General features: G+C 43.6%; 1 protein-coding gene across 1 annotated transcript; it reads right to left on the bottom strand.

Annotated features, from left to right (window-relative positions):
- Positions 1-1,384: 1,384 nt before the first annotated feature.
- Positions 1,385-16,188, bottom strand: TMEM233 (transmembrane protein 233). Its single transcript, XM_079322346.1, has 3 exons — positions 15,888-16,188; positions 9,245-9,379; positions 1,385-3,202 (listed from the first exon to the last, which is right to left on the bottom strand). Exons 1-3 carry the CDS (start codon positions 16,074-16,076, stop codon positions 3,191-3,193), a joined length of 336 nt encoding a protein of 111 aa, XP_079178472.1. The 5' UTR covers positions 16,077-16,188; the 3' UTR covers positions 1,385-3,190.
- Positions 16,189-27,189: the final 11,001 nt, after the last annotated feature.

The raw sequence follows: 27,189 nt of genomic DNA on the forward strand, positions 1-27,189 counted from the left end.
CTGAGATTTTTATTTTTTTTTTGCTGTGCAGTCTGATGAAACTTACACCATATGTTGAGTGTCTGGCTGACCCCCTCCATACAGCAGCAAAGAACCCCCACTTATATTTAGAAGCCTCTTCTAGGATTACATATCAAGATACGTGCACTGGGCTGTTTTGCAGAATGCAGCTGCCTTGTAAGAAGCCAAAGGTGCCAACATGATCCAGGAGCTGAGGCCAGCAATTTCAAGTTCCCATCTGTCTCTGCTTGTAATATGTGCAGGAAAGAAAAGGGAGCTGGACTTGAGGCATTGGTTGGTGCCTTCAGTGTGTGAGGACACTGTGTCCAAAAACTGGAAGCTTGAAGCAGCTTTGCAGAAGGAAGACTCTGTTCATGCATCCAGGACACAGATGATGAGTTGAAATACATTTTGCTGCTTCTCACCTCCTTCTGTTTCATCAAATAACATCATTCAGCACATATATAATATAACAGGGTTTTTTCCAACCACAAAAGGTAGGTCTAATGCAGAATAATGGACCAAATCCAAATCTGGATGTGTGACAATGGAGAACAGGTAATTTCCAGAGCCTGTCAGAGAGAATGAAATTTGTATACATGAACCCCAAAATATGGAGCAGGCACAAGTTCCTCAGTCAGACACCTGCATTCTGCCTTCCACACCCTCTGCTGGCACTAGGGCCTTGCTGATTTGGGCACTAAAATGTCATTTAGGCTCCCTGTGCTTGCTGCCTGCTTTGGGATGTCTCTGTCACACCTACTACAGAACTGTGTGGTTCTACAAGGACCATACCCCTTTCCAGCACACAAGCTGCACTTCCCAAACATGGTTGAAAATTTATGTAAACATAAATAAATGAAGAGAACCAATACCACTACATTAGTAAAGCAAAAATAAGATTACCTATGACACAGAAGCACTAAGGACATTAGAGGAATTGCTGCATTTTCTCCTCTCTGTCACATTAAGTGGTTTAATATAAAGCCTTTATTTTTATACCAATCAATAGCACTGTAAGGTACCAACATTTATCTTCAGAAGCCCTGAAGGCACAATGGCTCAATTCTCAATTATATTAAGAGTGGGCCTTCAGAGATATTTATGAGGAACAAGATGCAAGTCAGATTTCCAGTATGGTTTTCAAAAGCTTCTGAACAAGTCAGGTGTCTAACTCCTATTGATCTCAACCCTTGTCAGGCAGTTTAAAAAAATATTTCAAGTTGCCTATCCCTATCCTCTGGTGTTCACATAACTCTGGAAACCTCCTTTTGCTGTGATTCACTTTATACTGAAACTGTCCAAGGGGTTAGAAAAAGGGATATTACTCTTTCTAGTAGAAGAGGCAACAAAACTTAGGAAAGACACTTGCCACATACCAGAGTAGACATGAATTAAAAGTAATTTTATTCCACTTGTCAATGACATTTCTATCATATCTGATAATAAGGCAAGCTACTAAAAGTCCCACAAGACATATCAGACCATTAAAATAGTATTCAAAAACCAAAGAGGAGTTCACAAAACAGCCAGTTCTTGGGATCATCAAAATCAGTGGCAAGATTCCCATGTGGACAAATCTGATCAGTGTAAATGTTTAATAAATCAGCTGACTTCACCAGTGCTTGTGAAGTTTAATACTGCAGTAATTAAGGAGAGGTGATGCTTCACTGACTTCAATGAAAAACAGAATTTGGCAGGAAAGAAAGGGAAAAAGCACATTGAAAATATAATATCAAGGCACAAAAAATACATGCTACTTCCAGGCATATGCTTAACAGGTAAAGGTTGCTGGGAGGATTTTTTTGTTTTTAATAGGTTGTTGAACTCCTGACAGATGATTTTTCTCTCCCTGGATTTCTGGGCAGTTGCTCCAGGTTGATGTTGGTGCAGGGAGAGGGAGTGGGAGTTGGCACAGCTCCATTGAAGGTGTGGTAATGAAGCAAAGAGAGCAGCAACTGCTGAGGATGCAGCCACATCTTAATGCTCACCAGAGCTTACTCCTTCTAACATGGAATATTTGTGTGACAAAACAACTGTATTCTGTGAAACAGTTTCCAGCTAACAAAAACAGCTGTCCCATGCTAATTTTTCCCAAGGTATCAAGAACCTGCAGTAATTTAGAGGCAATCAATTCTGAAACCTGAGGCTGCTCACTGAGTGGTGTCTGAGGATCAGGGAGTGTGTCTGTAATTAGGCAGAGGTGCAAAAGTCTGTCCATCCCTAACTGCAGTGATACACAGACCAGTCAAAGAGATGAGAGGAGAACTAAACAAAACATGAACAAAGCAGAACACAATGAAACTACATGCCTTGCCAGAAGCACAACAAAGGGATGAAGGACATCTGTTTAAAAATAAGATGTTTTGTCAGATAAAAAAAAATAGGAACTTTTTACATATGTGAAGTTTAAAGAGGAAAATATGATCAGTGCAAATTTAATGCAGGACTGGAGCTAAGTCAAGGGAGTGCAACAATGAAAGACAACAAAACCAAAGTAAATCATTAAGAAAAACATGGATGCTATGGAAGAAGAGTCTCTCTTAATAATCAAGTGATTGAAGTCGGTCCCAGGTGGTTAAAAACCCAAGGTAAAGTTCTAAAAGCTGAGGATGACAACAGAAAGCAGCTGCTGAGTCAGAGTGCGCCCACGGCATTATAAAATCACAGAGCAGGATAAAATCACAAACCCATGGGTACAGTTGTGTCATCTTGAGACTATTTTAAAATAATGAAAAAAATCCTTAATGGCCTGATCCAAAATCTGCCAGAAGTAACAGGAGTTCTCCTACAAGCTTCAGTGGGTTGTGCATCAGATCTTACCCTGTGCACCATAAACAGTCTGGATACGTTGGCTTTGTCTGGCTGGGGTCAGCCAGGGAGCATCACAGATCCAGCATACATCCCATGGAAATGAGAAAGAAAAGGGATTTTTTTTTAGGGCAAGATCTCATGATACATTAGGGTGAAACAGAAAATGCTGCTTTATACTGAGATGTCTTATAAATAAATAATTTTGAAAACCTGGTCACGCCATGCTGATTAACTAACTGGGCTATCAGTTCATTCACCAGCAACATGCCTCTGCAGACTTGTAGGGTCAGAGCAACAGTCTGGAATGGTTTCCATCTCTTCTTTTTCCCCCTCCAGAGGTTTACATGTTGATATCATCCAAGTGCAGTCCTGGTCTTCAGATAGCATGCTGCAAGGACACAGAAATATGTGTGTTTAAAAGAGGAGAAGACAGACAATTTGCCCTGTGAGTTTAAATTATTAATTCTACAGATCTAATGGATACATTATGCCACATTAGTGGCACTTGTTCTCTTAACAAACATCCCTCTAGATTAGCAGCTCAATACAGTTTTGAATCAAAGAGCTGAGTTTCTAATGGCATTGGTCACCTGTCAATCCAAACTGAATTTTTAAACTGGGCTATCTGAATCAATGCAAATTAGGGCCTTTCATTGCCAGGAAATGGGCTCTTATTTGACAAAGATTCATGAGTCAACAGCATCTCTGCTTCCTTGGAGTGGTACACAAAGCAGCCAGACAAGAACAACAATCCAGCAATGGAGAACTTGGTAAATGCAACAGTAATACACAACATGCTTTAAAAGGGCTGGGAAACCTGTCCTGTGCATCTGCATCAGGAGAGGAAGGATCTGAGGAGTTCCCTCAAATTCTTGTGTAGAGGAAAGCTCTCAGTACCCAGGGATGCCCTGACCTGTCCCTGGATTCTGGGTTCTGCTGAGCTCTCCTCCATCAGGCAGCAACATTCCAGCAGCTCCTCAAGGAGGGACCCAGGGCCTGAGGCACTGCACACTAAATATATCCTGCAGAAGCATTATTGCCTTTGCTGCTTGTCTCTTGGATGCTTGGATGGCTCCCCTGGGTAGAATCCACTGTGGAGCATCTCCTCAGAGATGCACAGGTGAAACAGCTGTTTCTGGACCAGGGTTTTTCATGTGGTTTGCTCAGAAAGTCAGGCTGATATACCCACATTGTGCACCTGCACACTGTGCCACTGCTCAGCCTACCAGCTGAGGGAACACTCTGAGAGACAGGTAGAGCACTTTAGACTCCTATGTTCTCACAAATCCAGTAAAACAAGGGCCAAGGAAATAACCAGCATGTGCTCTCACCAATAGAAGAGCAGCAGTATGAGCTCCCTGGCTGGGTGGACACTAAGAAATACAGAACAGGAATGCCCTGGCTTCTGGCTTGGACCTCTGTCCTTTATTGACAGGCCAGTCCCTGCAGCACAAAACCCTGACTTGTTTATTTTTATAGTAAGGTGCAGAGGACAGGATGGCCAATGTAAATATCTGGAGTAATCCCTGTCCTTGTGCTGGTCTTCAGCCTATTCTGTCTCTGAAAGACAGGCAGTCACTGAGTGAAATGCCTGCAAAGGCTTCCCAGAGCCTCAGGAAAAGGATGGCAGAGATATTGAAAATAATCTTGCACTCCTTTTCCTCCTACCTGGAATTACCAATGCTGCATTACTGCACATGTGCTTGATTTAAATCCCTTCTGATTCTGAGCAGTGCAAGCTGGTGCTTTCCTCACAGCCAGGCTGGCTTTGTGCTCCTTGGAAGCCATGCTAACAGGTGGCATTTCTGTGGCTTCCCTGGGGCTAAATTCTAAATCAAGTGAGATTAAAGAAGGGGTCAGATGTTCAGGCTCCTCTACGAAAGCATTAAAATATCATAATGGTTTGCATAAAATTCCAAAGTCTCAGAGTTTTAGCTACCCTTCCTCAGAGCAAAACTGTTGCTGTCTCAGTCTACTGAAGATTTTACTTCTCTCTAGCACCTCTCACTGATTCTCCACATTTCTGCTTGGCTCACTCCTACTCCTCCAGACTGCAGAAATCCACAAGAGAGGAGCACAGAAGACTTGAGCTGTATATGAAATGCCTTGTGGCTCAAATGGGTGGCAAAACTCCTGTGAGCTCTAGTTCAGCCCTGAGCAGCATTGTGAATGTCACTCAGACACTGGAGATTGTCTGGATGTGCTGTGAGGAGCTGGACATTGTTCTGAGCTACTCACATGGCAGCATGAAGTAGGATATGACATGTTTAGATCCAGTTAAGATTTTGGGATATCTAGGATCTCCTTCACTTAAGTAAGGAGGATCCAGCCCAGGCTTTTCTTTCCCTAAACCTTGCCAGCAAAACTCAAATGTAATCCCAGGGTGTCTTGTGTCAGCAAAACCCAGAATAAAACAGAATTTGGAATCTGCTTCAAAAACCATGAGGCTGCTCTGAAAACCAGAATAGAGAGCCCTCACTGCCTGACCAAATTACCACCTTTTGCTGAACAAAATGCTTAGGGGTGGGAAGGCTGACTCCAAGTGTGTGCAAGTCTGGGGAAGGTGGCAGATGAGGACAGTGGCACTGGGTGGGAGCAGACAGGGTATGGCACACACAGGCTGTGGCACACAGCCCTGCCCTGCTCCAGGTCACCCTGCTGTCCCCTCTGGGAAGGCAAATATGTCCCATTTCTCACTGCAGTCCTTGATGGACAACATGCCTGAGGCACACATGCAGGGCCAGACTGTGGTGACACAAATACCAGCTGAAGTGACATCTGAGCAAGCCCTGGAAATGTAAATCAGCACTCAGGACTGGCAAGGCAGGGCAAGCTGACAGGAGAGGCTAAAAGCAAATGGGAAGAGTAAGAATAAATCTGGCCCAGTGTGGAATGAGGCACAGCCCTGATTTCACAGACACCACAGCTCTGCACTCAGAGTCCCCAGCACAAGGGACACTCCACCCTGATCAGGACACACAATTTCATTGCTGGGCTGTCAGCCCCAGTGATGCCAGTGATGGATTCCCCTTGCCTACACTCAGGGCACGACTGCAGAACGTGGATGGTTCCCAAGTGTTGGGTGGGCCTTGCTCCAGGATATAAATATGTATCAACACATATCTTAATATATGTTTGCTAAAGATAACATGCCAGTGTTCAGGACAAACGAGGCTCTCTGAGGCAGCAGGAGAAGCCCTGAGCTGACTTTAGCTCTGAGTAAATCTTCAAAATGAGAAGTCAGGGCTGCTTCTTCCCTGCAGACGTGGGTGCTGGCTGCTGTTATTCCTGTGCTACTGGTGCTCTGTGACTGAACAAACCAAGGAAGGCACAGGAGGACACTTGGAAATAGAAGTTTTCTGAAAAGTGAAAGGATCTTCCTCTTCCCAAGTCTGCCACTATTATTGGGGGTACATATGGGAGTATTATTGGTGGCATAAAATCATTTTTTGCTCAAAGCAGGAGCTTCCTGCTTTTCCTCTCTCTGCAACTTTTACCATTTCTACCCTCAACACACCTCACTCAGTGTTGTTCTCCTGGCTGAGGCATGTGGAGTTGTTTTGAAGGAGGCTTCAGAGCCAGCTGAGCCTGACTCAAGTTCCTGTACCACGAAGAAAATTTGTGTAACAATTGACAGAGATTCCCCCTGCCAACCTGCCCTGGATGTCTCACTTTTGTTGCTTTCTAGAGGTTGGATGTTGTGGAAGAGAACTCGAGTACTCAGAGCACTTTGCATTTTTGATACTGGCAGCAGCATCTCCCACAGGTGATTTGCAGTGAGACTTGTTATCTTTTGAAGATCAGAAAAAGCCACAAGGAATGTCAGCAGGAAGAACTGAGTACTGTGGAATGGGATTAATTTCAATACACAGGAATCAATCTTTGAAGGGTCAAGCTCTTCATACATATTGCTGAAATCTAACTTTCAGGGAAAATGCATGTGTAGGTCATGGAAACATTAAATCTGTGCTTAATTAATCAAAATTTTCTGCCATATTATTGTATAAAAATATTTTGTGCTAGCTTACTAATATTGAAATATATATTAAAGTTAGCATAGAATTAATTTACAGTCACTTCAGCAGAGGCAAAGTGGATGTCAGTCAATAATAATGAGAAAGGTACAAATGGGTGTGAGATCACTGAATGGGGTGTGTAAAGCCATTCACAGCAGTGGCACTAAGTGTCAGAATAAGACAATTTAGAATTAAAAAAAGCATCCAAGAGTGAGGCAGCAGAGGGGACCCAGGTAAGCATGGAGAGTGGGAAGACCAGTTGGGTGCTTCTGTTCAATCATTTTTACATCAAAAGATCATCGTTGCCATCAGATCCTCCAAAGCAAAGGCTTTTTGGAGGGTGACAAGTGATAAGAGGCTGGAAAGGCAGAGAGCAGAGTGAATCCAGTAAACCCTGACTCCTCCCAAAAGCCATGGTGCCATTTGGCCAAGAAAGCTCTGTGGAAACTATGGAAATGAATATCTCAGCAGTGTGCTGAGGGCTCCCAGGCACCTGGCTGCTTCCAGCAAACAGAGAATTTTCTCTTTTAAAAAAACCCCAGAACCAAAGCCAATTTAAAAAGTCCTCAAAACAAAAATAAGGTTGTATTATAGTTTATTGGTGCCTGGTCACTGTGAATGCTTCAGGCCAGGGCTGTCTGCCACTCCTCACACTGCCCTTCTCTCCCCTTTTTTGAGAAAAGTAACTGAGCTGCTCTCCCTGCCTGAGAAATGATGAGTAAGGTGGTGGAGGCAAACAGAAGAATTTACTGCTGCTGTCAATTACAAAACTTGGCATCCCCAGCCTGAAGGGACTTGGGTTTGTATCTGTGAGCACTGAACAAGCTGAGCACAAGCTGAACCAAGACTCATGCTTGCAAAATGCACAGAAAATTAATGAAAGCACAGGACACTCCAGAGTCTGTGGCACCATCTGATAATATCCCACAGAGCTGGACCCCGTGTCCAGTAACTTCTCTGCAGCTTAATATGTTGTACTTCAAATTTTTTATGAAAATGCTGTACATGTTTAACCAGTTACTCCATTCCACTCCCTGGAGATGTCTCATTTCAGTAGTAAATGGGGTGTTCTCTGTTTATAGTTTATGCAGAAGTTTGTACAGTGCAATGAAAGGCTCTCCAACCAAACCAGCCAATAATAAATTCATTTAAATTTGTTATTTTAATGGGAAGCACACAGTATTGTGGAGAAAAGAACATATTGTTGCAGAATCTTAAGAAAGATTATCAATACCCCCAATTGCTTTTATCCTCTTTTCCTGGATAACCTCTGTGTTACAGAGATTCATTTGTTCATTTTGTTTCAATAGCACAGCACGGAGAGTGAAGGGTCTTACCCCACAGTGACTCAAGTCAGAATGACATTTGTGGTAATTTTTTATATAGTTCTGCTTATCTCTTTTACTGTCAAGCAGCAGAAGAAGAACTGACTGCTGGCTCCTCCTTGCAGAGCCAAGAGACTGAAAATCAGCACTTGGGGACCCTGTTGCCTGAAATTTAAAGATCTCAGGTCTCCTGGTCTGAAAGATGGCAAAGCTGAGGAGGAGAAAAACCAAAAAGCAACTGGCCAAAATTGGAAAAAAACATTGGAGCTGCAAGAGTTTCTAGAAAACCCCGTGCTGCTATGGCAGAGTCGCTTGTGTTTAACCACAGAATTTTCTAAACCAGAAAACATGGAAAAATCCTTTTGGAAAGCATGGCTGCATGGCCACAGAGCTAGAGGGAGGCAGCAGTGGCAGTGCTGAGTGGCTGTGGGGCCCCTGCTTGTGGGAGCCCAGGGCTACCCCTGGCCTCCTTGGGGGTCTCAAAACCCCCCTGGCAAGGGTCTCAAAGACTCCTGAGTGAGACCCTGGTGTCACAGGTGCTGGATTCTAACCCCTGGGGGAAGCTGTCAGCACAAAGGGAATGGAAACAAGCTACCAAAATTAGTGAAGTGTAAATTAGCTTGTTAGAATGTAGATAAATAGTTTTTTTTTAATGTTTATGATAAGGGACACGTGGCCAAGATGGAGAATTTGGGGGGTGGACACCTTTTCCTCCTTCTTCTCCATGTCATCCATGTTGGGTGACACATTGGCACTCTTGGATTGGATGGGATCAGGGCTGGACCATTTAATAAAATTGTATTGTATTGGTAAAGTTTTGTAAACATGTAATACGTAGTACAAACTATATAAGATAAGCCCTGCCTTGACCAGGCAGATTCCACCATGGATGCCAGGCTGAGCAGACCCTGCTGGGCAGGCTAAAGGTGCCTGAGATAAGAAACAATAAACAATCCCTGGAAAAAGAGAAAACCGTCTCCAGCAATCTCTCTTCGGCTGCTTCAGAGAAAACCAGGGTTTGAAGCACCTCATGTCCCTGTGGGGTGATCTGGGGGCAGAGGAGAAGCCCCAGCTGGGAGAGCTGCTCACCGTGGTGAAGTGAACCACGCAGTAGATGCCGATGATGACGAGGCCGATGATGATGGAGGCCACGGCCACCCAGAGCGCGTTGCGACCCAGCCTCTTGGAGCCTTCTATGTCCCCTTGGTTGTAACTGTTCAGAGCCTGCAGAGGGGAAACAGGCAGTCACAGCTCTTCCTCTGAAACAGAGACCTGCTGGCAAAGCAGCCTGACAGCTCTGAGCCAACAGAGCCAAGCAATGTCTGCTGCCAAGGGGAGTGGGGAGTCCAGTACCTTTCATTGAGGCTACAGATCTTTTTTAATTTTTTTTCAATGGTGAGGCTTTGTTCATATGATACACACCAGCATAAAAGCTGTCAAACCAACATCCACCCACTTGCATAAACCAGTGGCTTTTATCTTTGGAAATAGTTTTGCAGTATATGGGAATTGTTAGTTGGCCATTTCACTAGCAGTGAGATAAATTCTTATGCTTTATAGGACTATAGGCATAAAAAAGAACATAAATAGGCTGCATTTTTAGACAAATCTCAGCAAAACTTTAAAAAAGCTTAATTATTTTTCCATTATTTTACTTAATAGGTAGTTTGCTAGTGGTGGGAAAAATACAAACTGAAGAAATATAGGTCATCTGAACAAAACATCTGAGTGCTATCCTCATGGGCTAGAAGTTGTGCTCCCTTGCATTTCTGGAAGACACTGATAATTATTATCATATCCATCCTGAGGTGTGCATCAGATATCCCCATATCATCCCAGGAGACTCGAGTTTCTCTCTACCCACCATTGCTTAGCAGATGCTTTACATTCATTTCATGCCCAGATTGCAATGTGTGATAGGACCACTCTGACCTTCCAGGCTTTTGTGAGACAGACTGTAAGCTTTTCGGAATTCATCTTTGGTTTAACCAAACCATGTTTAAAAGAAAAGGTTCAGTGAAATACATAGAAGTACTGTAGTACATGAGTTTAAACACAGACTGTAGTATTTTTTTCCCAAGAATGAGATGCTATCAAAGCATTAAAAAGAGCACCATTCCTAAGAATTCATTTGTAAAATCATGAGAGTGTGAGTTCATAAAGCATAACACTGAGTCTGGATTTCTTCATCAGATTGCAGTATTGAACTCAGCATACTTCCTCAGGGAATCAGATTAGTCACAACATGGTTTTTAGTATCTTGTATGTATTTCAGGAGGTATCAGAGATATGGGAAGGGGAGAGATATGGGGACCTGATCAAATTAACTGTTCTCTGGACTAAAGAATTCAGATTGTCTCTAGAAAACGACTGCATGAGTTGTCACCACGTGCTAAAATGAAAGTGCTCCAGTTATAAATCACTTTTGTAGCAAACACAATGACAGAGCTGAGACTGTGGAGAGCTGAGAGGGATGAAGTTCAGAGCACACCAAGCATTGCTGTAGAGCCATTTCTCCCAAGCAGGAAAGCAGTGAGGGGCATGATGTGTGTGCTGTGCCAATTAGTGAGCAGGCAGAGCTAATGGGCTGCTTGCACTCGTGGTGTCAGCACTGCAGGAGCATCAGCCCAGCCCAGACAGTCCCAAAGCAACACAGCCTGCATTCCTAGAATTGCATCTCAAGGATAAGTGCAGGTACTTATTCTCTGGAGTCTGTGAAAGGCTGAGATGCTGATGCACTCGTCCTTAAAGAGAGCACTGATACATTTCTTCCCTTCCTGGAAGCCCACATGCCTAAACATTTCTCTGGTTTATGTCCCCAAAGAATATCACTAATTCCTGTGCTCTGCTGTCAGATTTCATTGAGGCTGGAAAGCACATAATGGGGAAAGAGGGCAGAGATGGAAATGAGGGATGGACACAGTCAAACAGGACAGGGTGAGCCCCGATGCTGGCACAGTCCTCTCACTAAGCCACTCCACTGTCCCCAGCAGTCCTGGCTGCAGGAGAGCTTTCTCCAAGTGCATTTGGGAAGGTCTTTAAAAGGATTATGAGGAGAAACACAGCTCAGCTTGGCCTTGAGCAGACTGACCTCCTCCTGTCTCTGCCAACAACCACCAATGCCACTGTGGCTGCAGGGAGAAACCCAGAGAAGCACCAGAGACACCCTGGCCCTGGACTGTGTGCTTCCCTCTTCTCAAAGGACTCCCTTGCACAGCATCTACAGAGGGGTGCTGCAGACACCATCGACTCAGCTCCCAGGCTTGTGGTCTCAAAAGTGAGACTGAGTTGTAAGCAAGTCCTGACAGCACCAGTGTGCAGTCCTGGGCCATTTCACTAATGTATTTAGGAAGTCTGGAAAGTGTCCATGTGATTTCTGCAGGTACTGCATAAATAATTCACCATGCAAACTTTAATAAGTAATGTCATTTTAATACAAATCCATGATGAAGAGGAGGAAAACAACATTACTGATAAAGAATAGGATTTGGGAGAGACAGGAAGGAGACCGAAGTTTCTCTATGAAGAGGTTTAAATTAAATGAAATAACTTAGAAAGCATTCAATAAAAAATAAGAGGTTTGAGGGAGTGGTTGGGGTCTGATGCAAAGCTTTTTGAAATTCATTACTTTCATCTGCTTCAAAGGGCTCCTGGTCAAGCTTCCAGTTTTCAACATTAGACAGAGATAACACTGGCTGTTATAGCCTTAGCTGTTACATCTATTTATTTCCAAGGGCTGGGCAGCATATTGAGAACATAGCATCTGTATGAGGCATTTGGTCTGTCCAACTTTTAAAACAAATTTCAGCCCTTTTCAACCTAACACCATATGATCTCTCAGGTTTCTGCTACCTCGCTTGCAATGAAGTCATAATGTAAATTAAAGCCACAGTTCAGCAGCTGTTTATTTACTTGAGTAATCTCAGTGACTTCACCAGGTTCACACACATCTATTTATAAAACATTCTCAGTTCAACAATAAAGTGACTTGACCTCATGTGAACAATAATGTGCTGAATTAGCTATAAAATATTAATCCCTTTTTATGTATATTTTCTGTTCCACTCTCCCAGAACACTGATCATGGTAAAACCAGAAAGAACACTGAGTTACTTCACAAATCTTCCTCTACATTTCCTCCAGACCTGGGCAGACCAGAGGCTCTCTGATTTGCATTTTCTAGGCTCTATAAGCCAGGCTGGGTGAACCTCATTTGGCTGTGCCTGGAAAGGAGACACTCTCTAGTTCAGACCTAAGGAAGAACGAGAGCTGCTGACTCAGGGTGACTCCTCACTCTAGGAACAGCTCACAGGGAAACACAAAGAAGAGACTTGGGGAGCAATCCAGAACAAGCAGGTGCTGAGCAGGACGTGTGAAAGGGGAGTTTGCTCTGCAGAGTGTTACAGAGGAAAAACAAAAACCTACCAGTTTGCAAGGGCCATGCAAAAATGCCTTAACAGCAGCTGCTGAACCCTGTTGTTTAATATTCCTGAATATTAAATATGTTTAATATTCCTGTACTGAGTACAGGCTGTCCCACATGATGTTAGATATCCAGGTACCTACAATCTACCTAACAAGGGATGTATAAATAATAAACTCACAAGTAAACTTTTTAACTACAGAAGCACTGGTCACTCTGCTGGTCACTGGGCTGGCCACAGCCAACACACTGCACATGCCTCCTCAGGATCCCAGTTAGAAGAGGGGGGCCCCCTGAGAAAGCAAGGTCCATCCTTTCCTGTCCCCACAGCTTCCACCACCCTCTAATTTGTTGTGTCTGCTTAGGGAAACCCATATAAAGATAAGGCATCTGAATCCAACAGCAACAAATGCAGACAAAAAACTTGTTACTAACACAGGCAGATGAGCCAAGCTTGTCACAGCTTGACCACATATGTTGTTTGAAGCATGGAAATGATTTAACAAAAATGTGTCAAGAGAAAGAGGGAGTTTGGAGCAAAAATCAGTGAGAAATAGCTTTGGAGAGACTGTTTGGAGGTTGTTACAAATGTGAGGCCCTATGGAATTACAGGACTAGTTTGACATAGAGATCTTTGAAATAAATACAGCTGAAGGGGGGGTACTGAGAAAGGCCAACAAAACATGCTTAATTGTCAGACCTCAGTGCTGGCATTGAAAATATCCGATTCATTTCCCAGAGTTGTTCCACAGCCTCCCTCTAGCTCTGATCCCATGAGCCAGACACAGCCAGTCCAGCCTAGCCAGGTCCCTGACACAGCTGGCAGCCCACTGAGAGCTCTCAGATAAGAAGCCAAAGAGCTTGGTGACACAGTGCCCACCCCCAGCCCTGCACCAGAGAAATCTCCTGTCCACAGAAGCCTCCTGAGCTGCTACCTGCCCCCAGACTCCTGTCCCTGATGCCTGGGGTCACACCTGTGTGAGAAAGAACAGGCCAAATCTGAGGGAGGCTGAGTGAGCTGATGGCACAACAGCATGACACAGCTGCCCACAGTGACCCAGCTGCTGGAAGAGCAAGGAGCAGAACAGATCTGGCTGGGGCTGCAGGGGGGTATTGAGAACAGTGTTCCTACAGCCAGGAGTCCTGGGGAAAGCAGAACTCCATTTGCCAAAAATGCTGAGCAATGCCCTGTGCTGAGAGTGGCCAGTGGCTCGTTGGAGGGGGGTCTTGTAATGGCAATGTGGCAACAGAGTGATGCCATTAATGTCCTTTGTACCAGCTCTGCTCTGAGCCCTGCCATGAGAAACAGACAGGTAAGGAACAAGGAAAGGTTATTATTGCAACAAGGAGGACTTGTGAAAGGTTTATTCTAAAAATAAAGGAGGTAAGGTCTGTAACGGTGAGGTCTGAGCCTGCAAAGGTGAGAAAGAAGTGAGGAAGCCAAGCTGGAGTTGTAAATGGGGCAGCAGAAGAGACAGAAGAGACCGAAGACAAATCTGTCATTTATTTTGGGGGTGTGTTAGAGCCCAGACTCTACTTTTAGAGTGAAAACATGGTCTGAATTTAGAGCAGCTAAGGAGGACATGACACAGGTACACAGGGTGCTGAACCCTGCCCCCTCTAGAAGCCAATAGGACTTTTCCTTTTAGGCCCATTTTAAGAAGTGGAAATTTGTAGAGAAACCACTTGTAGGGGTCTTTAAATCTGACCCAAGACCTCAGGTGAGCTCTGCAAACTGTAAAGGTGTCTTCTGTAAGAAAAGAAAATAACCAACTCTTGTATCTCAGTATTAACCCTTAGCAACTCCAGCTGAAGAAGGGAGGGAGGATGCAGATCACAGCAGAAATGGAAATAAAACCAGCACAGGCTAAAATGCAGCTGAGGATAATGCAGCAGTTACAGGTTGCAGCTTGGAAGGGCAGGGGGGCCAGGCTGTGGAAAAGAAGTTGGATGTGTTATTTTTATAGAACAGGAGGGGTTTTAGGTAGGGTGCTGATGAAACAGAAGCTATTCCCAGACAGGGGAGGTTATTGGTCTGGTTTTCATCTCCCCCTGTAAGGGAGTGGGCAGCTGAGAGCTGCACAGGCTGTTCAGCATTCAGGAAGTGCCCTTCCCACCCTGGTTCCTTTGTATCCCCTGCTAACAGTTACTGATGCCTGACTCCAGAAGCCTGCATGAACTTCAACCAGGCTGTGGGTGGAGATCTCTCCATATGGGGTGCAAAAATCTTTAGAGGCCAAATTCTGTCCTTGACAGTTAACTTCTGTACAGCCCCAGCACCTTGATGAAAGCAGTGTCACAGTGAACAGACGCTCCCAGCCCCAGATCATCAGCTCCCATTACTTTATATAGCACCCTCAGTGTCCATGGACAGAAGGGATGCTGAGTACCAGCAGAACCAAACCTTCCCAAAATAACGAAAAGAGCATTGTATAGGCTGAAAAGACTTGAACAATGGCTTTGGAATAGTAGTTTTCAAACTTTAGCAATGTGATTTCTCATCAGTCTTTACTCATCACACTTTACAAGAGTGTGTTTTGGGATATTTTAGACATAGTTAGCTGTTCATATACTTAATTGCAAAAAGAAATAACTACATTTTTACTTACCTTCTCAGCCTGGCTGTCAGAGAAAAGGATGAAAATACACAACATGTTTTAAACCTTTTTCAGCTCCTAAACAACAGAAATACATTGCAGTGTTACTGATAACACTGATCATTCATATGGCTAGAAAACTCTGGCTCTGACTCTGCAACTTTTAACTCAGAGAGGGAGATTCTGTTCCAGCAATCCTTTGGAAGTTAAGGGGATTGCTGGGTTATTAAGGACAATGTGTATCAATTACAGATTGTAGGAGTAAGGCTGTTCTCTCAGTGTGTTTGATACTCAATTTACATGGGCAATTGCCAACAACCTACAATCACTATCATTGTCTGTATTATTGCAATAAATACTATGGAAGAGCCTGTTTACTGGAAAAAAAGGCACTCCTAATATATTTGATTAGCTAAAGCAGAAACCAAATCTGATTTCTGTTCTGCTAACACTTCCACACAGACACTGTGTCCAGCTCAGCGTGCGATTTAGTTGATGTAGCAAACCCCGTTAACTGTAATAAATCTGATAGCCTGACAGTGGAAACTTGTTGGAAAGCGCCTTTCAGTCCGCGTTTTCCATGGCTGCTGGGACAGCTCGGGGGCTGCTGATGCTCCCCGGCTCGCTGCTCAGCCGGTGCCCGCAGCTCCCGGGACGAGCGGCTGGAAGGCGCCGGCCGCCCCTCGGAGCCCGAGCCGCAGGCGCTACTCACCATGACGGCGAACACGAAGGCGACGATGTTGATGGGATAGGCGGGACAGAAGCAGGAGAGGATGCTGAGGAGCAGGTATCCCTTGGGCCGCGGCTGCGGCGGCCCGTCGGGCAGCTCATCCTCGATGTTGGTCTCGGGGCTGTTGTCCAGAGCCCGCTTGATGTCGGCGCCGGCGGGGAGCGCGGACATGGGGCTGAGCGGCGGCGGGCGGCGGCGGAAAGCGCGGCGCTCCGGGCGGGCGGCACCGAGCGCGCCGAGCCGAGGGAGCCGCCCCGGGCCGGGCCGGGCCGGGCCGGGCTGCGCCGGGCGGGGCGGGGGCGCTCAGAGCCGGGAAAGCAGCGAGCCCCGCCAGGCTCCGGCTCTGCTGCCGCCCGGCCCGGCAGCGCCCCGGAGCTGCTCCGGCCTCTCGGAACTTGCCTGCCGAGAAAGGAGTTCAGGAGTTTGCACAGCCCCGGGAGAGCTGAGCTGGGCTGGGCTGAGCTGGGCTGAGCTGAGCTGGGCTGGGCTGCGCTCGGAACTCGCCGTTCCACGTGTCCGAGCTGCTCTGCAAGGAGGGCACAGCCCGCAAAGCCAGTTCCTCGCCTCTGGGCTGGGTTTGCCATCTCCTAACCCCAGGGGCTTGCTGAACTTAGCAAAAGCATTGAAGAGCAGCAGAAACTAACGAATTTAAAGCATTACGGTCGATTTTTTAGCAAACATGACATCTGTAAGGTGAAACCCACTTCGGGGGGTGCAAGGAAATAAATATTATATCTAAAACCTAATATATGGGGGGAAACACCCCAAACAACCCCAAGTAAATAAAGATCTACTTACATAATGGTTTTCAATAGGGCAGCCTACACTGGGAAAGCAGCAGTTTCTGCTATGTGATATTAGAAAAACCTTCTCATCTGTATCAGCAAAATGGAGGGTTTTGGTCAGAAGAAGGCTGAAGTTGAGATTTTGCTCTCACTGGCTCATCCTGAGAGCATTTCATTAATTAAAATTACAAAATATAGTAAGATGTGCGTACAGCTTTATGAATGAGACACTTTTATCCTCGGGAGTTTTGCAACAGACTTGAATGGAGCCACCATCTCCCTGTTCTGGATGTTGTCCTACAAGATGTGACACAGTAAAGACTTTTATAAGGAATAAAGCTGCAGTATTTTTACTTCCACAGACATTAATCCTCTCTCAATTGCATGTCTGGACTATAACATGGAGTGAGAATCTGCTCATCTTTCAAAATGTCAAAAGAAAAGATTGTACATCTTTAGGAAAGAGTAAGAAAGACCAGCTTCCATCTGCTTGCCAATGCAGCCATTAATGTTCAGGCACAAGCTCTGTGCAGCTGTAAAATCTCTGATCTGTTTGTTCTCAGGGGACTTTAAACACAGTCACCAGACAAGTGCAGGGAAAACAGTTCACACCACACGATTACTGTTGGGGCTGATTTCAGTAGGGATAGAGACCATATCCTCTGCAAGGGATCAGCATCTTCCAGGGCTCCTCAAAACTTCAATCCACGAGAAGTGGCTAAAAGCTGAATGCCTAAAAGCAACATCTTTCTCCAATACATACTTTTATATAGGATTTTTTTCAGCAAGTTAGGACACAAACTCGGATTACTACTTTTTAACTTATTAGAATTCTAGTTTCTTAGCACACCAAGCTATGTATAAAAACACACATACAATTTATCTTGTTCTAGCTAAAAAACGTAAGCAATATTTTTGCTATAGCTTTATTATGTCTAAGTCCTGTCTATAACTGTGGGCTTGGAGTTTCTTGCTGAAGATGTTTCAACCTTCACTAGGACTCGGACTACTACTGTGGCATTTGAAACCTTTCACTTACTAAAAACACTAGAACTCAAAACTTACTAACTTACTTCTACTCAAACGTCTACTTTATGTGTAAGCGGCTTAGTATATTTAATTCATCTAAAAGCTTTAATTCAATCCCTGCACTCTGATTTCTCTCTGAAAAATCAGAAACTCCCGACTCTCTGACTCCAACACACGAGCACACTTTCAGGACCCATTGTAATGGCTTCGAGTTTGAGTTTGCCTGCTGGTGGTTGAAACACAGTTAAATAAAAAGCTGTTATTAAATAAGAACCTCTTACTGGGCTCGTGGATGAGAAAATCCAGCTGCTTAGGGCAGTTTGAGCCACCCAAGGTGATCAAAAAGCTGTGGAAAATCAGCTCTGAGTGGAAGGCAGAGTTGTGTACAGAGATCAGCCAGGCTGTGAGAGGAAGGGATGTAGATTCTCCCTGTTTAACACCAGACATCGAGTTTTAGTGCTTTTCCAGGGGATCTCCAGGAGAGTGATCCAGAGACTGGAAGAGTTATCAGCGACATCAACAACCTGTGTTAAATCTTTCTGTGAGGACAATGAAGTGCAGGTAGAATTCGGGCTCTGTCAAGCTGGACCGTGTGAATCCCTCCCCAGTTCTCTCAAAGACACAGATAATAGCAGAACCTGGCGCTTCTTGTGTGTTTCTAGAAACCGTAAAGTTTAATTGTTCAAACGAGGCTCTAACAGATGCTAATGGATTGCAGAGAAAGCAGGAGATAGGAAGTGGTGAGATATTCAGGGCCAATTTGTGCTAATGAGAGCTCATTAAGAGGTTCTTGAGATAAAGGTTCTGTCAGGAGGCAGTTAGTGTGGCTGAATTTAGTGGTTTGTGTAGAAGATGGGTTAAAATCCAAGAACTATGTCCTGTTGGGACAAAACTGATTAAATTTTAAACGGCGCTGACTTGTAGCCACTTACTGAGATGGGGAAAGGAAGGAGGTCCTGAGGCGATGGTTTGGGATCGCAGGGAGGGAGGAAGGGCAGTGGCAGCCCCGGGAGAGGTTGTAACCTCAGAGCGAAGAATCGCGCGACACGGCTCAGCAGAAAGTTGTGAAAGTGATTTAAGAACCTGGACTGAGAGTTTTAAGATATAGTTCCATGAACAATCATAAAAATAGCCTTCCAAGGGAATGAGTCAGAGTACCCAATGCTGCTGCTTACAGCCTGGCACTTCGTGCTGAAGCTTGCAAGAGAAACTGATCACTGACAGAGCAGCGATTTTTCCATGGGTAAGGCAAGATCATGGATAAATTGCTTATCACGATGGGCAAAGCAGATGAAGCAGAGACATGACAATTTTCTTTTTTCTTTTTTTTTTAAGTCTTTCCTTTTGAAATCTTTTGGAAGATTTCAGATGCTATGGCTTGCCAGCAGGATTCCTTGTAGGATGGAATATGGTCTCTCCACCACATTTTGCTGTATTCCTGGCTGGTAGGACTCTCCCCAAAGGCACGTTCACAGTTCACAGTGGTCCTGGAAAGAAGTTCCAGTGTTTGGCACACAAGTCCACATAAAGACCAAAAACGGCAATTTAATGCCCAGACCTAACATTTATGTCCAGACACGAAACTGTAACAATCAAAGAGCACATCAGGCTCCAAGCTCAGTTCTGCTTATCTGAAAAAAGTCTTCTCACCATCTTCCAACATTTAGCCATGCTTTGTCTTTTCTGAGAGAACAGAGAACCTCCCTACCTTCTAAGGGAAGAAAAAAATATAAACTGGAAATGAAATAATTTGGTGCCTAAAATTCTCCTACTGCATCCGTTGCACAGTAATTTAAAGTTCTTATATACTTCATCACAGTATCATGATAGTAGAATCATCCCTGTTCTAGAGGAAAGCCCATGGGGTTTGAATTGTGCATACACTGCAGGGCTGTTACTTCTGTCTCATAGCTCAATATAACTCTTCCCCTTTCCCCAAAAAAAAGGGGATCACCTGGAGAGAGGACACAAGAGGTTGGATATTCTGAAAAGTAATATTTTGGCTTGGTTTAATAAGTTCTTGTACAGAAGGACTTATTAAACATATAATAAGTAACATATAACAGCATATATTATATAATAATATAATAAACATAGAAATATTCTGCAGGAGAAAACTAATCTAACCTTCTCTTTCCAAAGACAATTCTGTGTCTGGTCATTCTGGTCTGGCCAGGTGTGTGGGAACCTCCCTTCTCTGCTGGCTGCCCATTCCCAGGACTGCCAGAGCCCTCAGCAACATTTCCCAAACTGTGGCTGGGAAGGAACAGAGCCAGAGCTGCCTTTCCCTGAGGTATTAAACACAAATACCTTCAAAATTTGGATTTTAAAGTTTTGTTTACTGGCAGGCTTTGGAAAATAGCAATGATGCTTTTGGTTTTAGATGTTTGGTATATTTTAGCTGCTCTTGAGGTGATGATACTGTTTGTAAAGTGAAGCTTGTAGATAGAAGCATTTTGTTCAGACATGTTGAGAGCACTAAACTTCAACATGAGAAGAAATTAAAAGGGAGAGATTTGGGAAGCTGCTTAAACTATTTCTCATTTGGTAATTCCAAATGAATATATGAATCAAATTACTTGTCAACACTATGCAAAGGAAGCAGCTCATTGTTCCTGCTTTTGAAGTGTTTAGACAGAGTTTAATATGTGGCACATTAAACAGTGGAAACTGTAATGACTGCAAGGATGCACATTCCTTCCCTTAAAAATTATGGATCAGGCTTGGTTTTACTGTTTTATTCCTGTGAGTGTTATTGAGTCAGCAGTGGCTGTGGGGCTCTACTCTACACTGGTGCTGTGAGAGAAATGCCTTTCTTAAACCAAACTTTGCAATTTCACCCTTGCAGCTGCAGATTCCCATTTTCATTGTGGGCCACAGCTGAGAGCTGTGGCTTTGGAAACACCAGAGATTTGTGATGAGCTGTTAACTTTGCTAAATTATTCATGGTAAATAAATACGTGACCAGTGAAATGTTCAGACAAAAATGAGAGTTTCCTTCACAGTCTGAGATTGCTTTTTCATTCAATGATAACCTTTTGGAACACTATCACAATTTGAAGTCAATAAATAAGTTGACTGTGCAAGCCTGTAGGAGCTCAAACACGTGTGAAGATGTCTTTGGGTGTTTCCATTATCTTTTCCATTCTGTCTCCTGGGTTCTGACCTGTCAGAACCAACATCAGAGGATCTGTTCCAGCAGCTCAGAGCTGGGCATCTGCTCAGTGCTGTGGGTGACCTGTGCAGTGCTGGAGCAGCCCTGGCTCCTTCTCAGTGCTCCACTTCCCTGCAAACCAGTTCATGTTCTTGGAAATTTTTCTCCTTGTGACTGGCAAGGCAGTCTGTTGTAGCACTGAAAGGTCAGGATTCTATCTCACCTCACTTTATTGCTCTGAGAACAGAGCATTAAAGCTCAGCTCAGCCAAATTTCCTTCAGAATCCATGTGGAGAGTAATTACAAGGGACTTTAATAGCAGAGACCTTCTAATTTATATGCTTCTTTTAAACCAGACACCTAATATTTCAGATTTCCTGCTATGAGGATTCATTTCAGAAATGGCTGTGCAATGCAGTGCTGTGAATTCAGCCTTTTGGAGATATTACTGACCATTTATTGTCTATAAGTTCATAAAAAACATTTCTAACAAACTTGTTAGTTCAAGAATTTGAACAATTTTGCCAAATTGAGTGGTATTTGTATTATTATAGAAACTACAAAGGGATTTGTAGAGGCAAATATAGGAAGTTTTCTCTTTTGAATGTTTTTCACAAATTCAAGAGTTTATGGAAATGTTTTGAGGCTGTTTAATGTTATTTCATATTCCATTAATTGACACAGACAATTAATTTAATTAGTCCCCACTCCACAGTTGGCCTGGAATCTTTTCATGGGCTTCTCTGGGTCATCTCCAGCTTCACACAACACAAGCAAGAGGAAAACACAGGCAGGGCTGTGCACAGTTATGTTACAAGCAGGATAACTCTTGAACAAAAGGCTAAATACTCCCATTAGGGAAAGGTTGGATCTGGATTCACATCTGAACTTGTGGGAGGAGCTGAATACTAATTGTTCTATAAATATTTAATATACCTAGCACTTTCCCACTGTGTAGCATCCCAAAGGAGGCATCTTTCCTCCTCTCACACATACACACCCCTACTCTTCCTTCATTAAGGGCTCCCAAACAGAGTAATTAGAACAGTCATCCAATTTGCATCTGAGTGATCAACTCCACTCCAGCTTTATTTCAGGGTAATTGCAGTGGCCTTGGGTGCACTGCTGAACATGGCCCAGGTAATTATTGTATCAGAGATCATTTAATGAGGAAAAGGCAAGTGAGACACTTTGTGGGATAGGAACCCACCAGGAAATAACTTGCTTGTAAACATAAATGGGACCTTGTTATTTTTCCTAATTTATACATTGCATTTATCCCAATTAACAAAAAAAAAAAAAAAGTTCAAATGCATGAATTCAATGTTACCTTTGTTCTCTGATACCAAGACAAGCTTTAGTACACCAGCACTTCAGATTGATGAGTGATATCCCAAAATATTCTGGTTTGGGTGAGAATTGCCATGCTATGCTCCATGGCTGTCAAAAATCCAGGTGTGCTGTTGTCACAGGGCAAAAGCTCCTTGGAGGGCCTCTCAGAGGGGGTAGGAACTTGAGGATTTCTGTGAGGATGAGGAGCTTTTGCTCCCCTTTAGCTACAGAAACTGCAGTTGTGGAGAAAGATTAACAGCTCCTTGCCAATGGCTGAGGAGTCTGACTGCCCACTGCTCATCCCCACAGAGCTTCCATGCTCAATGGCTGTCTTGTTTAATAATTTCAGTATTTTCCTTTTACACTTCTTGTGTGAGAAACTCTCCTGTGGAATTTGTAGAGGACTTCCAAAAAAGTTGAACAACTTTCAGCCCTTGCTCGTGCCCTGGATTCTTTTTAGAAGCCTGCAGAAGTCAAGTCTGTTTTTTCACAGAGGCAAAAACTTGGTTTTCTGCTGTTTTTCTCTCAACCACTTAGATTATGTGTGTCACAGTTCTTCCTCTTTTCCTGCAAGAAATGGGAACAGCTGGACATTTCATTTGTGCCTCCTCACTTTTAATGCAAAGTTTTCATCACAGAATGTCTGTATTTCCCTTAGCTTCCACCTGCCCTCCTCTGTCAGGATGGTTTGAGGAGGCACAGGTAAGGAACAGTAGCCTCTGAAAGGCAAGGACTTGCTGGAATATTCTGAGAAAGGTTCTAATGAACCCTCCGTGTTCCATGTTTTGATGGTTGTTACAGTAACCTGGTCCTAGAAATAAATTAGATGCTGGAGTGGTCAACCACAACGAGTTCTTTTAAAAATCTGCTACAATTTATGGCACAATGACCAAATCTGTCATATAATGGTTGGTGTAATTTACAATGTAATCTACTAAAATACAGCCACCCTAATAACAAGCCATATAAATCATATGGGAAAGAAAGAACCATTTGTCAGAGGAAAAAAAAATGTCAGCATAGAGAAAAAGATTTCTTTCCAGCCTTCCCTTACTTCAGGGTCTAATCTTGCCCCTGTGAAGTGCTCTGCAGAAATCTGGATCAAGAGTGGAAAATCAGAATCTTGAAAATGGACATTGTTAATCAGGGCTGACACCCCTGAAAAATAATGCTGCTGTGTGGGGCTGCAGAGGTTTGTGTAGCTGGGGCACTCCAGCTCCTTGGGCAGGCACATTCTGAGGGAAGGAGCTCCAAGGCTGCTGCACTTTGTGCAAGAGTGAGTTTCTCCCTTCTGCTGGAATTCACCCTTCACTTCCCTTTTTGACTGCAGAATAATAAAGGATCTGACTTACACTGCATCAGATAGATCAAAATGCATCTACAGCCCCTTTTTGATGTCCAGTGACAGATAATTAAGAAGTACAAGCAAGAGGGCAATTTTAGGGTGTTCCAGGCCCTGGTACCTCCTCCCAGCTTCTCATGATCAGCTGTTTGTGATGCAAAAATCAAGAAAATGAAGCTTTGGGCACCTGAGAATTCTTCCCAGCTGCATTTGGTCCCATCTTTGTCTGTCTTTGATCACTTTTTGTTGTGGTGGGTCAGTTTTCCCACTGGGAAATGTATTCTGTGTGTAGGATTGTGGTTACATAGAGCCAGCTACCAGATCAAGCTGCTGGTTATGAGATCAGCCATGGCACTTGTAATATTAATCTATTTTGATTTTACAGCCATCAACACTCATCAGGGTCAACAAGAATCTCTCTACTCATCTTAACAGGAGCTGGAGCTGATCCCAAATATCCTGGAGTTTGTAAGCTTGAGTTTTTATCTTCTGCAATGCTACAACAGTGATATTTATTGAAACTTAGCAGAAAGAATTGTTGTTATTAGTGTGCCAGTCTAAATATAATTCCATCTCTTTAATGTGCTGGTCTGGTATCATTAATTTACAAGACAGCAGAACAGAGAGGTGATATATAAACCTGAAATTCTCATTAAAAAGATGCACCCCAGTTTCTGAACACCCCCTCCAGTGACATTTCTTTCCAATAAACCAGCCTATCTCCAAGAAAGACAGAGATGTTTATTTTATAATCCCTGTTTATAAGATGCTGCTTTTTATGTCCACTATAAAACATTGAGGGACTATTGTTGATAAAATAGGGTGGTTGGCTTCTTTCCTACCATGGTGAAATCTCTCCTAGGAAAAGAGAATAGAGGTGACAATTTCAGAGCCCTTGAGAAGCAGAAGGGAATGCTGAAAGAGGAATGATTTTTTTAATTGATGAGTTTTCCTTTAGCACTTGCCAGCCCAAAATCCAGGAAATTCTCATGCAACCAGAGCTTTCTGCCCAGTGACACCCAGGGAAATGTTCTTATTTCAGTGTCACAGGAGAAACCTGAGGAGGAAGGGGTTTGGGAATGGACAGGAAACAGTTCATTGTCTGAATCCCCTCCAAGCAAGTGAGGAACCCAAGTTATCATGGCTTGTTTTGGCTAATGGAATTTGTTAGTGGCTGCTCCATCAGCTGAAACTGTAGAGGGTGAGAACAGGATGGGACAGAACACTGATCTGAGCAGCTCCACCACACACTCTGGTGACCTTTAGCAAGCTGCTTGGACTCCTGGTGCATGTCCAGGTGATAAATGGGTTTCTTTGAGCCTCCCTTGCAGGGATCTGCTGAAATTGAGAGTCTAAAACTGAGATTGTTCATGGATGTGTTTGGGAGAATCCAAGATGCCTGCAAGAAAAAACTCTCAGAAGTTTACAAAGCCCAAATTCTCATTTATCTGGGTATGGACCTCTCAGTGTTCTGTTTCAGTCCTTTAAATTAGCAGGTAAAGACTTGAGCTGAGAATCCTGCCTGAGGAAACAAAGCTTTTCAGGAAGCAGGAAAAGGAAAGCTGCTTTTTTGCTCCAGAGGAGCTCTTTGCCACCCCAAAGTAAAAGAAGCAGAAATTTTTTCATTATGCTGATGCTGGAGAAGCAAAAAAGACAATCTGCTTTCTTTTTAGAGGAGAAACCTTGTGTCAATAGAGGAGAGAAGAGCCATCATCAAACAAAAGCACACATAAGATACAGGACCATTAGAGACTCCTACCATCCACACTGGCATCCTGCTGTGGGAGCTCACAGAGCTGCTCAGACATTAGCTAATTGCATTTGGCACAATCCTCTCATCTTACATGCAGCAGACACATTAGGTTGTCTCCTTAGCTGGTATAAAGTTTGGATTTTGGCAGCTCCTCCAGCTGAGGACAAGCCCCTTTGTTTCCATTTTTTAAAATATGTGATACATAAATAAATTTAATTTATTAATGAAATTTCACAAACTCTGCCTGCAGTTCCATACAGTGAGGAGGGATCAAGATGAAGGTTCCACCCTCTGTGACCACAGTTCAAACAGGAGCTTCCAAGCTGCTAAATTAAGATTTCTTTTTGTTGGCTACAGGGTAACACAACAGCCCTGACCATGAAACTTGACCCAGACCATGTGAAATGATCCCAGAACAGCAGAACTGGGGGTCTCAAACCCCTTGAGGGCTGCAAGAAAGGTAAAAGAAACAGAAGCAATTGGTGGAATTGAGGTTTCAGAGATCAGGAGACCTGATCTGCCAGGATCTCTGCAACTGAGTTCTCTGAGCACCAGATCAGGCCTACAGAGTTTTTGGAGGGAAGTTTTTCCACTGGATTTTGAGATGAAGGAAAAGAAAAGCATGGAAAGGGGAAAATATAACTTCTTTACCTGTACAAATGCTCATTTATCACTGCCACATATAGAATGAGAAAAGCAGGAGCACAACAGAACTTCTAGAACTTACTTTTCTTTAATATCTGTAAGTAAAAAAAATCTCTATTCTTAGCTCTTTTCCTTGAGAAACAATTACCTCTTGATAATGAGGGGGGCCAAAATAAGGCCATTAATCAGTAAAATATTACACATCAATGGTCACTGTGCTCACCTGGCCTTGTTTCCCCTTATTGTGGCTGAAGGATAAAAAGAATTTTTCCCCAGTGGGCTCTCAGGAAGCTTTGACAGGCAGGGAAGCAGCTCATTTAAAATCACCAGCTAAGAAAGTCACTGGGTCACCAATTCCATCATCCAGCAACTGTGACCCACCAGGAAACACACATTTGAGCCCAGACAGGTTCACAAATATCACATATTTATCACTGTCTACAAGTTCGGGGGTGTCATTCTACTGCCTTTCCCTGCAAAGTGATGGCAAACATATGCTGAGATAATCAGGGGAAAATATAAAATATACCTTCAGCTGGAAAGCTGGGAAATGCACCTAATGGTGCTTGGCTATTCAATACTGATGTTAATAAGGCAAAAATTAATCCATAATCAGGAAATAACTACAGAATAAACTCAATGCCAAACCCCCCTCCTTCCCCCCATGAATAACAAAAATAAAATAATTAATGCCAAAAAAAGTTGCCTTAAATCTGGCAACTACCCTGTGTTTGGCTATTTTTGCATGAAGGGGAGCAAATCAGAAGAGCAGATAGAGACAATGCTGTTCAGATAAGGAAATCAGTGTACCTGCACTGAGAGATGCTCCCTATACTGCAGGTATCGTTAGAGAAATGTTATAAAACATCACGGCAATACAGAGTCTGATCTGGATGCGTTGGGTGCTAAAACTCTGCATTTGTAGAGCACGATAAATATGTGTAAAATGCAGAACAAGCTGCAGCCTGGGGGAGGTTTCTCGGTGCCGAGGCCGGGGGAGCAGCTGTGATGAGAGCACAAAACACGAGGTGGCATCGTTGCCATTTCGGTCAGAGGCACCTTAAGATCTTGAGAAGGAGCTGTTGTTTTTTTTGGGTTTTTTTGGGTTTTTTTGTTTGGTTTTTTTTTTTTTTTTTTTTTTTTTTTTGGGGTTTTATTTTTGGTTTTTTTTTTTTTTTTTTTTTTTCCTGAATCAGTTTTGCTTCAGGTACCTGCAGAACTCCAGGATCCGTGATGATTTACAA

Source organism: Erithacus rubecula, assembly GCF_903797595.1.
Source record: "Erithacus rubecula genome assembly, chromosome: 19".
Classification (NCBI taxonomy): Eukaryota; Metazoa; Chordata; class Aves; order Passeriformes; family Muscicapidae; genus Erithacus; species Erithacus rubecula.